The sequence below is a fragment of the Anabrus simplex genome, chromosome 2 (genome assembly GCF_040414725.1).
Source record: "Anabrus simplex isolate iqAnaSimp1 chromosome 2, ASM4041472v1, whole genome shotgun sequence".
Classification (NCBI taxonomy): Eukaryota; Metazoa; Arthropoda; class Insecta; order Orthoptera; family Tettigoniidae; genus Anabrus; species Anabrus simplex.
In genome coordinates this window covers 74,381,737-74,397,939 of record NC_090266.1, presented here as the reverse complement: position 1 = coordinate 74,397,939, position 16,203 = coordinate 74,381,737, and the positions used below count along the sequence as shown (strand labels likewise).

At 41.4% G+C, this 16,203-nt stretch overlaps 1 protein-coding gene across 1 annotated transcript in view; it reads right to left on the bottom strand.

The window, feature by feature from the left end:
- trio (trio Rho guanine nucleotide exchange factor) overlaps positions 1-16,203 on the bottom strand; it is a 1,596,874-nt gene that overhangs the window by 718,621 nt on the left and 862,050 nt on the right. The window contains exon 29 of the mRNA XM_067140202.2: positions 14,665-14,766. Coding sequence (XP_066996303.2) covers positions 14,665-14,766 — 102 coding nt within the window. The remainder of the gene's footprint in view (positions 1-14,664; positions 14,767-16,203) is intronic.

The following is a 16,203-nucleotide window of genomic DNA, read 5'->3' as shown; positions in this document are numbered from 1 at the left end:
CCTGGAATATGGGAACGAACGAAACAGTCAATGATGCGGCGCATAGACGCCTGCATTACAGCCCGTGGTAGCCATTTTGAGTACCTTCTGTAGAGAACTGTAAGTAGTAAATTACACTTTATCAACACAAATGACTAACCTGCATAGTGAAGTGGTCTGTGTTATATACACCACAGACGGAAATGAAAGCAAATAAACAGGACATGTTCTGCTTGTTGTCAGGTCCTCTATCGAATCCCCGAAGCTTTCCCACATATTTAGTTACACCTGTGTGTATATATATATTTAGTTCAGAAAATTAGGGGAACATGTCTCGTAACCAGGGGCGATTTCTCCGAGCATGCTACGCTTGCTGCGCAAGCGCAATATTTTCTAAAGCAGGCGAGTTAAAAAATACAATGTGTACGGTACCGTATCTGTAATAGATCTGCAATCTACAAATCGCATGTTGCATATATCTTGGCGAGTCCAGCGCGGCTTGCTCGTGTCTTAGGAGCTTCAGCGGAGCTGTCGACACAGCGGGAAATGTATGCGCGCGCAGGTTTCTTCTCTCCAAGACCGATTGCAAGCTGTCACGTTTGTAATGTGTAGTTGGAAGCTCTGATCTGAGAGCTACAGATCTAGTGTGTTGTGTCAGTGAGTAGTGTACTGTAAGTTCCTGATCATCTATTCTGAATGATTTGACGTGCTGCAATGGGTTCCGAACCGTGCATTATCGACAGTTTGTTATCAAATCCATTTTCTCGGAGGACTATCCAAGAGAAAACAGACCCTGTCCGGCGCTGCCAGATTTAAAGACACAGCACAGGGAGAAAGATAGAGAATATGTACGTTCGTTCTCTGTATCTCAATATAATAATATGCACTGGTTGACAGGGTCCAAGAAACTGAATAGACTGTTTTGCTGGCCGTGTTTACTATTTTCTGCTGATAACGGTGTATGGTGTAAAAGTGGCTTTGACGATTTGAACACCTTGACAGACATGAGAAATCTGCAAACCATATAAAGTGTTTCTTGCAGTTAAATAGTTTTGGGCTTACAAGGATCGACCACCAGCTGGATGAACAGAAGCGCATCAGCGACCAACTTCATAATGAAAAGGCAAAGGAAAATCGAGACATACTTAAACGACTGATCGATGCAGTGTTTTTTTTAGCAAAACAGGAACTACTATTTCGCGGACATGACGAGTCTGCAACTTCCGTAAACAGAGGGAATTACATCGAACTACAAATTACAAGTGAATATGATCCTCTTCTGGCAGCTCATCTGAAAGACTCCACCATTTTTAGAGGGACGTCGCCTGCAATCCAAAATATTTTAATAGCAGAAATAAGTTCAGTAATTGTGAGAAGAATAAAGGAGGAGCTTAAACAAGCAACTTTTGTGGCAATAATGTTGGACGAAACGTCCGATATTATTAATAAGTCACAACTCTCTACTTTACTCCGTTTTGTAGATGAAAGTGGTGAAATTCAAGAGAGGTTTCTTGGTTTTGCTGACGTTAGTAAAGATCGCACTGCTGGAGCCCTCTTTAATAATGTTCGTGCTATTTTAAAAGAGTTCAGTTGTGAGGAAAAGATTGTGGCTCAAACATATGACGGTGCTGCTGTCTTAGCCGGTCATGTGAATGGGCTTAATAAACTACTTCAAGACCAGTATCCATATGCGACATTTGTGCATTTAGCCACCTATTGAATTTAACACTACAGCAGTCTGCTTCAAAAATGAAAGAACGTACAATTTTCTTCCAAACAATGTCAGGACTTGCCGTTTTTTTTTTTTCCCAACGTCTACAAAGAGAACAACTGCTCTTCGAGATTTTGTTCAGAAGTTGCCAAGAGTAGCACCAACGAGATGGAATTTTGCTTCACGTCTTATTAATACTATGAAGGAATATTATGATACGCTGGTGAAATTCTTTCAACATGTACAGGATACTTCAGACGACTGGGATGAAGACACTACATTGAAAGCACAAGGATTTTTGTTCTTCTTACATAAGTTCAATACTAGATTTCTGCTGGCAGTGTTCTCCAAGATTTTTTCATTCTCCAATACAGTGTTCAATATTTTACAAACAAAAAGTCTGGATATTCAGTACTGTGGCAAGAAGGTTGAGTAGCTCTTTTTAAATATCCAGTCTATGAGAGATGAAGATTTTGATAGTTTGTATGGACATGTTGATACTGAAATTGATGTTTATGGAGGACAGCCGTGCTCTAAAAATCGAAGAATTAGTGATGAACCAGAAACATCAAAATACAAACGTCTATTCAATGAAATTATTGACAATGTACTTGTCCAAATAGGAGAGCGTATTAAATGCGTACAGAAATTTGTGTTCTTCTCGCTGTTGGATTGTGATTTGTTTGAGAAGCACAGAAATAGGTTTCCAGATAGTGATGTTACTGCCCTAGAAAAGACCTATGGTTCATTTTTCGACATTGTTCGCTTAAAAACTGAATTAAGTGTGATGTATTCATCTTCTGATTTTAAAGAGAAAAGTGTTTCAGACTTAATGCAGTTTATGCATGTTAATAAATTGTACATGGGTATGCCAGAAATTTTCAAGCTTATCAAACTTGTAGCAACAATTCCTGCTACTACATCCTCTGCAGAACGTTCTTTTTCAACACTGAGACGCATTAATACATATTGCAGATCGACTCAAGGTCAGGAAAGGCTATCATCATTAGCTATGTTGTCGATTGAAAAAGGATTGCTTGCAAAAATTAGATTACAGTCCTCTTTCTATGATGAAGTTATTGATGGTTTTGTAAAGAGAAGCCGCAGAGTAGCGTTTGTTTTCAAGTAGGAAGATCTAATAAATAGTTGCAATTTTTCTGTGTACATAGTTTGACGTTTACTTGTTTAAATTATATAATCACTGGCTTGTCATGATTTGTTAATAATTATAAAATGTGTCTGATTGTTATTCTTTTGGCCAGTCTTGAAGGTGTGACGTAATCAGTTTGAATGCATGTTCATGTAACCGATGATAAAAAGGTTCATGTGATTTAGCGATTATTGGGTTTATAAATTTTATTCATTCAGAACTATGAATGTCCCACCCCACCAACTTTCACGAATGGAAGAGCAAGCCTGACTTTCATGACCAGCATTCGCCCCTGCTCGTAACGTCTGGTACGTGAACGTAAATTTGGTAGATGGGATTCCAATGGTCGTACAGCAATACCTTGAGACCTTAGCTAGTCAGGGTATGTCAAATTGAAGTTATACTCCATCTGAACGAGGTTCAAGTCGCAAGGGCCGTACTTCGATCCAGGAAGGATGGACTTTTCCACGTGTTGCTGTGGATCTCAATGTTACTCCGTCAGTTATTCACCGCATGTGGAATCGCTACAATGAGACAGGCCAGTTCACAAGGAGGTTTAGACAAGGAGGTGGACGCATGACAACCCCACAGGATGACCGATATCTCACCATCTGTGCTTTGCGGCGTCGTTCTGCAACTGCCAGGAAACTGCAACAAGACCTCAGGAGGGTCACTGGAGTAACGGTGTCTGACCAGACAGTAAGGAACAAGTTAAGAGAAGTGTCATTATCACCCAGACGTCCTGTTCGAGTGACCCGTTCAACGCAGCAACAACAACGCGCAGCTCGCCTTCTGTTTGCCCGTACCCACGTCAACTGGCAACTTCGCCAATGGAGACCTGTGTTGTTCACAGACGAGTCCAGATTTCCCCTGACATAGCGTGATGGACGTCAACGTGTATGGAGACGCCGTGGTGAGCGGTACATGCCAAATGTTGTCCAGGAAGGCAACCAATTCGGATAAGGTTCTGTGACGGTGTGGGGTGGTATCAGTATTGATGGCCGTACGGATCTTGTCGTCGTCCGTGGTAATCTTAACACTGCGGGGTACATCGAGCAGATACTGCTACAGCATGTGTTGGTTGCTGCATACGGTGTTGGCCCTGAATTCGTACTCATGCACGACACTGCCAGGGCTCATGTAGCTCGCATCACCAGAGCTGTCTTGCGAGAACTAGACATTCAAGAGATGTAATGGCCAGCAGTGAGTCCCGACCTTAAACCCATCGAGCATGTGTGAGATAGGCTTGACAGAAGTGTTCGTGGGCGTCCTGTTCCATCACAGACTCTCCAAAACCTCGAACAGGCTCTCACTGAAGAATGGAACCTGATACCGCAACGTTACCTCCGTCGACTTATACGGAACATGCCACATACCAAGCTGTAATAAATGCTCGTGGAGCTCTCCAAATGTGACAAAAATCCACCCTAGAGGACTGTTATCACTTATCACTGTTTTCGAACCTACTTAGACATTTCCGTTTGTGTTCTGAAAATGAACGCGAATCCATCGATGTTCTTTTGTATACTTCAACGGTAAAGAATAAATGTTTAGTTGGTAATATACCTGGGTGTGAGGTATTGTTTTGTGGAACATGGCATATGTTAACACATGTTCCCCTAATTTTTTGAACTGTGTATATATTTTTACCATTTGCTTTACGTCGCACCGACACAGATAGGTCTTATGGCGACGATGGGATAGGAAAGTGAGAAGGAAACTGCCGTGGCCTTAAGGTACATCTCCAGCACTTTCCTGGTGTGAAAATGGGAAAGCACGGAAACATCTTCAGGGCTGCCGACAGTGGGATTCGAATCCACAATCTCCCGGATGCAAAAAATATACGGAAGATTATAGACGATATGATGATCTATAAAATGAGTTATTTTGACGACCATCCGAATGGTAATGTAGGTCTCATCATTAGGGCGTGTATTTATCACTAGATTATAGCCAAGGGGCAGCAAGTCAGGGGAGAGGGAGAGAGCATAAAACAAGGAACTAGAGATAGTCCAGTCAAGATGTACATCCGTGCTTGCAAAAGGTCCAGTCATTCTGCATTTATTATATGTTGTTAGGACCTAAACCAATATTAAAAAAACCAGATTTGCAATTTCCAAAGTGTTGCGCGAGCGGCGGTGTACCCAAAAAAACCATTAAATTTTCGGACATTTTTCAGGATTTGCTCAATATCTCAGTGAAGGAAGTGTTTGACCGGTATCGTCACTCTATATACTTTTAAAATAGACTAAATTCGTTACAATTTGAGACCAGGGGGAGCTCTATACAGCCGTTGGTTCCCAAGATACAGATCCTCGAAAATAGGTACTTTTTCGAAAAAGTGAAATTTTTCGAAATGGTCACTTATTTCGTGAAATATCTTATAAAATACGCATACGACGTCGAATATTATATGAGATGAAGTTGTAGTAAATTGAATTAGCTTTCATTTGAGACCACACTGGTACCTATAGGCCCAGCGGTTCTCTCAAAAATGGCAGATAACCAAAAACAGTCATAAGTGGGTTTTGGGGGGAAATGCAAATAAACTGTGCTCAGGTTTTTTTATGATTTTATTTATCAGTTACATTTTTTATTGTTAAAACTTGTTTGAAGAAAAAGAAGATAATATACCTATAGGGAATGACGTCATCATCAAACAATGTTTTATATACCTACATACGAAAATGCTTGTACAAACATCATGGTAAATTACATTTACACATAAAAGAAAACTAATATAAATCATATGCGTATTCTGCTTTGGTTGGCAAATCATGCCTTTCTTTTTATTTTAGATGGCCCGAGCTTAGGGCTGGCTGTGATGGACACTGGGAGAGGTGCCCAGTCTCTAGTCGGATCATCTTCATTGTCCGAGCATTTCAGCTCAACATCCGGGACGTTAATGCACAATATGCCACCGCATGACTGGCAGAGGACTGAGCAGTGGAGCCCAGCCTTTCTGCACGAGCAGCTCCCAGAGCACTCTTTCTTGCATTTACATGATTTTTTTCGCAGAAGGATAGGAGGTGCGGGATCCATGGTGGTGGGGATGGGGGAGAGTCCCTGAGAAAACAGCTTCCACCCCCAATCAGTGGGATTCAAGTTGACTCGCCGCCACTTCTGCACTTGGAGGTAGCACCTTGCTGCATGGTGGCCTGCGGCATCTTCCGTTGGTGGTAAACGGGCGAGGCTTATGCTCGTTGGAAGTGACAAACGTCTTATACCTCAAGAAATCCAAAGTATCCCTCGCGATGTCTCCCCCATATAGAGCCACAAAGCACTTGATGCCTGCTTCTCTCATGGCTTGTGGGTTGTGGGTTGGAGTCTGGCCGAAGGAAGACCTCCACTTGCTCAGCAAGAGGTTCACTCTTGCTCAGGAGTGTGGTGATTTTGGTCTTTCCTTGGCCAAACGGTGCTGAGGGGGTATCGCACCCGGTAAACGCGTGGGTGAATAGTACCGTCCCTAGTGATCACTGGGAGTCCTGGTGGTTGTAAGAGGTCGAGAGTAGTGACAGCAACCAGCTTCGCCATTCGTGCTCTTCTGAAGGTAGACAGTTTTCCCTTCAGCGTCTAAACCATAGAGAAGAACGAGCAGGTCGACGACTTCTCCAACTATGACAACCCGATCGCCTATTGCTCTTTTTTAAAGCGCCGTCATGACGATCTCTCGATCCGCATCTTCTTCGGAAACTGCCACTTCTAATCCCGCCTTCTGAAAGGCGCCACAAAGAAGAGTTATTAGACGTCTCTTGTTGTTCTCATTGTCCATTACATGCTATTGAGCAATTTTAATTACCGTGGATTCATCGAACGTCAATTCGTAGCTGGAATGAGCTGCGTAGCGCCGGAGTCGCTCCGCAGTTTTGGTGGGGTGTTTTTGTAGCATCTTCGGGGTAGCCGTCAGAAACGATGGAGACGTTCTTCCCAAAGTGGTTACGGACGTAGGTGGTATAACGCGCCAAAAGTGCTCGAACTCTGCTCTTCCGCTGCCACGCGACCTTGTGCAAGAGGTAGCCACCATCCGTAACGATGTGAGTGCTGGCATCTGTCGGCGTGTGTCTGGAAAGAGGAGTGAAGGCAGAGTACAGACTGGATTTTGTGCCCTTGCGCATTTTCTGTTCATTGAACACGGACATCGGGAACGGGGCCAACACATACATGAAGTCATTCCTTAAATCCTCAGGACCTGTCACTAAACCACTACTGATAGAAAGCAAACTGTCAGTTTTGGGAAATGGAGGGTCGAATGCAAACCAGTTTTTGAGTTTTTCCACATCACCGTTATCTCGGACGATTCGAGAAGGTCTCATGTCTACATGCTGCTCTCCAGTAGGATATGAGATGCTGCAAAAAACTTTTAAGTTCTTCACATATGTTCACCATGAACACCATTCCTGTTATTCACCTTGCCAGCACGCTGTCTTCATGGATCGCATCAGCTTCTGTTCAATTGTTAGGTCTGACCACAACCCAGACCAAAACTTGACAGACCGGCGAATGGTGAATGATCCTTTTGTGAACATGTATTCACTTTTATCCATCCGATCTTGTAGAGCCATCATATCCTGAAGGTAGAGTTGCGCGCTCTTAGCGTACAAAGATGTCCAGCTCCGTGGACAAAAGGGAGCATATTGTGGGCAGTGTACAAATGAAGGTTACAATAAAATCAAAAACCCATAAAACCATAAAATGACGTGAGAACAGTTTATTTGCATTTCCCCCCAAAACCCACTTATGACTGCTTTTGGTTATCGTTTAACGTCGCACTAACACATCGAAGGTTTTCGGCGACGAAAGGGTGGGAAAGGGTTAGGATTGGAATGGTAGCGGTCGTGGCCTTAATTTAGGTATAGCCCCAGCATTTTCCTGGTGTGAAAATAGGAAACCACGGAAAACCATCTTCAGGGCTGCCGACGGATGGATTCGAACTCACCATCTCCCGAATGGGAGCTCACAGCTGCGCGACACTAACCGCACGGCCAATTCGTTCGGTATGTGATATGTGTTAAGTACGGTAGTTCAGAGTGTGGAGCAGTTATGCGAGTTCACTGTGCAAATTATCAGCCTTGTCTGGAAACAAATCAAGGGTTCATTAGTCGTGTGCTGTGAGTCAACAGACCTGTGTTCGAACCTGCCTGTATGGAGCTGCTAAGTGATGGATGCATGCGAAGACAAATGGGATCCTGGATTAAATTACGGTAATAAAACAATCAACGCTTAATTCGTAACAATACTTCTGTGTTTTATGCCCATAATATTCTAATGTGATGCTAGGAAACCATCCACTAGAAAGTGTGGAAAGCTTTACATACCTCGGCAGTATAATATCTCGAGATACACTAGCCACAAAGGAGGTGGCAAATAGAGTGCAGAAGAGCTCTCACTTTTACCAGCAAGTAAGAACATTCCTCTGGGATCTCAAAGTACCAACAAAATCAAAGCTGGTGATGTTCAATCAGTACTTCATACCAATCTTAACCGATGGTATTGAAACCTGCACCCTCACTAAGAAATACTCATCAAGGTTACAGGCATCCAAGATGAAGTTCCTTAGGTCCACAATTCAAAAACCAAACTGGACAAGTAGAGGAATGATGTGGTTAAGAAGGAAACTGGGATTGTTACATCATTGTTAGATCGGATCAGCATGTCCAGACTGAGGTGGTTTGGGCATGTAATGAGGATGGAGCCAACAGCATATGTTAACTTGGAGCGACATGTGGCAGGGAAACGGATGGTGGGAAGACCAAGAACCCACTGGATGGACATCGTAAAGATGGACATTGCAGGTCGGGGAAGGACACTGGAGAACGTCATTAACAACGGAACGTATCTCAATAAGACAGAAGGGAAGAGGCTCGCCAACAGTACCTGGGAAACTGGAACTGTAAAATGATGATGATGTTGATGATGATAATGATGATGATGATGATGATGATTCTAGTGCCGGAGTAGCTCTACACGCTCTACATTGTAAATTTTAGGATGGCATCAGGTCTTATGTTCTGATTCCTGGAGGAACATATGTCTGAATTAAGTATAAAATATTTCTGAAACATTAATCTTTCAAAATTCAGTCCGACTCCTTGGCTGAACGGTCAGCGTTTGAGGCCTTCGGTGCAGAGGGTCCTGGGTTCGAATCCTGACCAGGTCGGGGAATTTAATCGTATGTGATTAATTCTTCTGGCTCGGGAACTGGGTGTTTGTGCTTGTCCCAACACTCTCCTCTTCATATTCATACAACACACCACACCACCAATCACCACAGAAACACGAAATAGTGATTACCATCCCTCCACAGAGGGTTGGCATCAGAAAGGACATCCGGCCGTAACACAGAGCCAAATTCACATGTGCGACACAATTCGCACCCGCGACTCCACAGGTGTGGGAAAAGTGGAAGAAGGAGAAAAGTAGCAGAAGAAGAATAATCAGAATCTTGAAAGATTCATATGTCGATCCAGGTACTCTACCTACAGCATTTCTCCTTCGGTTGTAGAAATGGAGTCGAGTAAGCGAATAATCGTACTTGCTTTCCCTCTGCTGGCATTTCCTTTTGGTTGTGCACTGAGGATTTGAAGACTTGCTGTATGTTTTTACCTTGTTTTACCAGTCATCCTTCTTGCTTCGTAATACTTTATGGCAGGGTGTTTCGGACCTGGCAAGAGATGAATACTCGTGCTCAAAAGTTTCGAAAGGTCATTTACGATGGCATCGAATTCCACATCGTTTTTATCTGTACAGTGAGTTAATTCGTCCCCCCCCCCCCATTTTCGTAACTCTGACAGCTTACACCAAGTGATCTAAAAATCAAAACTGGTGTTCTATACAACTCCTCAAGGTTTTTGGTCATTGGCCTATCTAAGGCATTTAATAAGGTAGACTACTGGCAAAAATGTGTACCATTGGAGTAGACAAAAGAGTGACTCAATAGGTGACTATATTTCTAGAAAACAGAAGGAGAATTACAGTAGGCGAAGCTTTATCTGACCCTGTAAAAACTGAGAGGGGAATTCCTCAAGGCAGTATTATTGAACCTTTATGTTTTAAGTAAAGAAGTGGAATCAGAGATATGGCTTTTTGCGGATGATGTTATTCTGTATAGAGTAATGAATAAGTTACAAGATTGTGAGCAACTGCACAATGACCTCGATAATGTTGTGAGATGGACAGAACACAATGGTATGATAAACGGGTTAAAAGTCAGGTTGTGAGTTTCACAAATAGGAAAAGTCCTCTCAGTTGATGGGGTGAAAGTTTCTTGTGGGGATCGTTGTAAGTACCTAGGTGTTAATATATGGAAATATCTTCATTGAGGTAACCATATAAATGGGACTGTAAATAAAGGGTGTAGATCTCTGCACATGGTTATGAGAGTGTTTAGGGGTTGCCGTAAGGATGCAAAGGCGAGGGCACATAAGTCTCTGGTAAGACCCCAAACAGAGTATGGTTCCAGTGTATGGGATCCTCGCCAGGATTACTTGATTCAAGAACTGGAAAGAATCCAAAGAAAAGCAACTTGATTTGTTCTGGGTGATTAAGTGGTCAAATTAATAAAATAAGTTAGTTATTATTTTCAATCAAATATCATCAATACGGATAAAAAATTATATTTAAAACATGTAACATACCACCTAGTCAAGCAGCTCGACTCCTTTCTCCCAAGTCTTTGGAGCGCAAACTTTGCAACATTTACGCACGAGTCTCGTAGTAAGAGCTCTACAGTCTTCAACAACTTTTAGCTCGTAACATAACAAGTTACCCTCACCATCGTCAAATGATTCTACTTTTGATCATCCAACATTCAACATGTTAGCTACGTTCAACTGTCACACTGCCTTTTCGACCAGCATGTAAACAAACCTAGATGTCTTAACAACATTATAGAGTCATATCAAATGAGATGGTCCATAGAGGTCCAATATCAACATTGTATATTAACCTTCAACTACAACCTCGTACATCACCATGTGCTATGTGTGTGAATAAATTAATTCTATCCCCTGGTCTAAGGAGTTTGGACAGCCAAAGTAGGGGACTGCCTGTAGGGGTGAAGTACAGTGGGGACTTCGAGGGCCCTGGGACCGCTACGGTAGCTGTGAAGGCCCTTCAGGAACCCTGAAAATTGGTGGCAAAAGGGGCTCTGGTTAAGACGCAACAGGTCGTTATGCTACATAGGTTCCAGAATGGGTAAAAATAAAATAATAAGTAAATAAATGCAATGTAAATTTTAATCTTATACCAGTTGTGTAGTATCATTTGAAGTAATTCCACATACTGTATATCAGTTGATTATATTTGTAAGTAGTACAGGAGATAGTATAAGTAGAATTCTGTAAACAATATAAATTTATTAAGGATGAGCTGTGTATTTAATAGAAAAAATTGTTAGCGTAAATTGTATAATATTGTATTATAGGAAAATTTTCTTCTTGTTAATTTAATATTTAGTGGTTGACAATGTATTTTAATGTACCATTTGCCACCGAGGTAGACACCTCATTTGCAGATAAAGAGATTTTGATTTTGATTTGATTTATCTTACGTAAACAAATAATTGCAGGTCACTTGACCATCTTTCAACATTATTTTATTCAACATTATGTTTCAAAAAATACAATTCTGACGGTCATTCTCATTATTACCTAGTTCTAACCATTAGTCAGTCAACATCATTTTATAGCAATTTTTGGCACTTGTCTATAATAAAATGTTGCTTTATTCATTTTACTTATAACAGTAGTCTTCTAATGTCACTATTGCAAATATTTTCACCAAATGTAAACCTCTCACTCATAGCATAGTCTTTAAAACCAACACTGCACTAGTCTTTTACCATATGTTAATTTTCTCTCATGTCTCTTCAAGGCTTTTTATAAATTAGTTTTATTTTATGGCTGATGATGCCTATATGCAAGGCAAAATGTGTACCATTTTAATTAACATGTCATGTAATTCAAAAAAGACAAGATTTATTGTATTGATTAGGAGGTCAAATTAATAAAATAACTTATTGTTATTATTTTCAATAGGTAGTATATTCCGAGCTGTCAGTGGAGAGATGGCGTGGAATGACATTAGTAGACAAATACGTTTGAGTGGCATATTTAAAAGTACGAAAAATCACAATCTGAAGATAAATTTGGAATTCCAGAGGACAAATTGGGGCAAATATTCGTTTATTGGAAGGGAAGTTAGGGATTGGAATAACTTACCAAAGGAGAAGTTCAATACATTTCCAATTTCTTTGCAATCATTGAAGAAAAGGCTAGGAAGACAACAGGGAATAAGCCACATTGGCGATTGCCCTAAATGCAGATCAGTAGTGACTGATTGAAAACAACTACTGTCCGGCCAGATGATTATATCAGTAACTTTCGAGGGAACAATACAAAGTCGAACAGCGAATTTTGATTTTATTTTTATATATTCGTGGTCTTTTTAAGCTGAAACGGGTAGTGAGAGTCCAATTATTTGCTATTCATTTTAAGGGGGGATATGGGAGCTTAAAGTCTGCACTGCGGACCCTACAATATCTGCCCATACACGTCAGCACTCACAGCCAGCGGCTGCTTTGCCTCGCCATCCCCCTCCACACATCTCTTCTCCACTGTCCACGCCAACTACATACGGTACAATTGTCTACAAATGTGTATACAGGACGTCAAGTTAAGACTGTCAGGCTGAATTTGGAATATGGTATTTCATTTATAAAGACTATTTCATTATGGAATGAATAAGCAATAAACAAGGGTTTTAACAAATCACTACTTAACACACAAATAATAACTAACCAAAAATCATTGTCACCGTTACATTAAAACGGTTCAAGAAATGGTTCTTTTATCCACTTCATGTCGTACTTTGTCTTGTTTAAGTTTTACTGACTGGTTATTTTATGGCAAGAAACAAAAGTGTGTGTTTTGCAGCAAACCATATTAGAGTAAGAAATGACACCTTACTCAATAAATGAGCTCTGAAAGAAAGCATAACAAGCTAGCTGTGACGAATCAGATAGTACAAAGTCACAGTTGATCAACCAAAAGATGAGGGAAATGATCCATCTGATGTGGAATTTCTTCTAGGGGCTGATGTCGCTAGAAGTATTTTGATGGAAGAAATACATAAGCTTGACTTATGATTGGTAACTGTGAGGATTGCGCTTGGCTGGACTGTAACTGGCAAACTGAAGGAGGGGGAGAGTGACACTCTAGCTCTCGATAAAACTTCACTGTTCATCAAAGCTGCTTTGATAGCTGATCTGTGGAACTTAAATACCATAGGCATATCTGACCCAGTGGAAAACAAGTCAAGAGAAGAAATGGAAGAAGCAGCATGTCATTACATTCAAAATACAGTAGAAGTTACTGGGGATGGCCAATATGACATTGCGTTACCTTGGCTGGAGAGTTGTCAGTATCTACGGAACAACAAGGAGATAGCAGAAAAGAGATCAATCTCTGTTTTAAATAGGTTGACCGAGGAAGAAAAGTTTGAGGAATACAATAGGGTGTTTCAGGAATGGATAAATGGGGACATCATTGAAGAGGTTAAATGGATAAATGATGCCACCCATAAGGCGGAGAACAGATGCGGTTTGCAGCCATCCCTAACCTGGAGAATAGAACTGTATGCTGCATTTTAGTGGCATTTCGTCCACTGGGGGACCAACACCTACCTAAAGGAAATACTACGCCCGAAGCCATTGGCTCCCTCAAAGAGTAAGGAAACCCAACACTCAGCGCAGAGTTAATGGCTGTCCAATCTACTCCGCCCTGTAGCATATAACCCTGGCCATACAAACATTTAAAATGTGTGCAGCTGTGAGCATCTGGGAGATAGCGGGTTCGAACCCCACTGTCGGCAGCCCTGAAGAGGGTTTTCCGTGGTTTCCCATTTTCACACCAGGCAAATGCTGGGGCTGTACCTTAACGAAGACCACGTCTGCTTCCTTCCCATTCTTAGGTCTTTCCCATACCAACGTCGCCATAAGACCTATCTGTGTCGGTGCGATGCAAAGCAAATAGAAAAAAAAAAAAACACCCAAACATTTAATTGTTCTTATTGTTTAATGTTAACATCGTTATTATTTAATGAAAAGTGTGTTCCATTTTACTTACCTCAAAGGAAATTCCCAAGCTCTCCCAGTGGTCCTGTTTGTACAAATCTTAGCTGAAAATAATCCACAGCCGGTTTCTAGTAATTTGACTGGGTCAGGAAATGGAGTGAATGAAGCCCTCATCCAACAGCGAGGATAGGAATTGTGCCCGCTGCCGAAGCCTGTCACACTCCTCTGGGGCAAATGGTTAATGACTGACAGATGAAAGGAAAAGAAATTGGAAAGTCTTGCTGGAATGAAAGGTGATAGGGAAAACTGGTGTACCCGGAGAAAAACATGTCCCACCTCCGTTTTGTCCAGCACAAGTCTCTCATGGAGTGATTGGGATTTGAATCGTGAAACCCAGCAGGGAGAGGCCAACATGTCGCCACCTGAGCCATGGAGGCTCTATGTACAGATCTTAGCATTAGTACTTAATTAGCATTAAGAATGGAACTGAAGTGGTTTAAATGTATTTATCTGGAGTTCTTTTGTTAGTCATATTCCCAAGGCTGTGTGTGTTCCATCCTACATCCCCAAAGCTGTCTCTAAATTGCAACAGGACAGAGTGTAGCCCCAGCCAAGTAAGGGGAAACAAACATCCCAACTACTAGACCAGAGTGTTTGTACAAAATACAGCTAATATTCATTGATCATATAGGAATTATACCAGAGCCATGACAATGGGTATACTATACACTATGTAACAAAAACAATTCTTACCTTCAACACTATTCTGTAGTCTGATATAGGAGCTCTCCCAGTCCACACAGCAAATTTGCACTCGTCACCCTCAATATGTTCCGTTACCCCCAGTTCTGATGTCTGAAATCAGTGAGAATACACAAATGTAGTAGATATGTTTCTTTCCCTCTCGTTTGGAAAAGATATTAGCTCCTATTTCACCAGGCTACCTGAATGTGGGAGAGAGAGAGAGATGGAGATACGGACATTGCAATGGCCAGCTGGAATAAAAATATATACCAGTTACATATATATCTCTCACATATTTTACAGAGTCCCTCCATGACACATGAATCCACATTTACATAACTATAGCCACATCCCATCTAACTTGAGCAGCAATGTCTCATAAGGGTAATACATAGTCTTTACATAACCTAATTCAATCATGGACTAAGTCGGAATCCTGCCGATGTAGTTGCTGTATTGTTTGACAAGTTGTACTTCATCCGTTTCTGCACACGAACAGCAATTAAGTCCATGTCCATTACATGATAAACATGAATGCATGCCAACCAGAGGAGATATGTCTCGTGCAACTCTGGAGAAAAACCGTGACCCTGTGAAACGGCTGTAATCTTGTGCTTTGAGTGAGTAAAGTTCACAACATGTCGTGAATTGCACACATGTACAGACAGTGGAATATTGTTAACAGTGGCTTGAGAGCGTTATGAGGTCCTAGAGATTTTGGCCGCCGACCATGAGACTAACAAGAATTCCCATTCCTAATTTCTACTTTTTTTAACAGCACGATCTTAAACATCACTTACCTTTTTTTTTACCAACATTCTTTCTGAGTAATACAATATTTTCATGAACGCTTAGCACAATGTATGAAAATAATAGTAATAATAAGGTTGTTCTTATGATGCCCCACTAACTTTTTTTTTTTTTTTTTTCCGGTGATGACAAGGTGACTGAATTTTGTCTTGCAGGAGATCTTTTACGTGCCAGTAAATTTATCTACATGAGGCTGATGTAGTTGAGCACCTTCAGGATCAAACCTGCCAAGTTGGACTCTACCGTATGAGCTATATATATTTATTGAACTAATCAACAACCTCCCACAATTACCGGTTGCCACAATGGATAAAGTGGTGGTGGTAACTATTCTTTCAATGCTGTTCATAGGCAGGTCGAACTTCTTCCAGAATTCTATGAACAACGCAGGTATTGTGCCACGAGCTCCAACCATTAGGCCGATAATCTCTACTTTTTTTTTTTTTTTTTTTTTTTTTTTTTACGTCGCACCGACACAGATAGGTCTTTTGGCGACGATGGGATAGGAAAGACCTAGGAAATGGAAGGAAGCGGCCGTGGCCTTAATTAAGGTACAGCCCCAGCATTTGCCTGGTGAAAATGGGAAACCACGGAAAACCATCTTCAGGGCTGCCGACAGTGGGGCTCGAACCCACTATCTCCCGATTACTGGATACTGGCCGCACTTAAGCGACTGCAGCTATCGAGCTCGGTAATCTGTACTTCATTCAGCTGGTATTTATCTTCGTAGAATGGAAT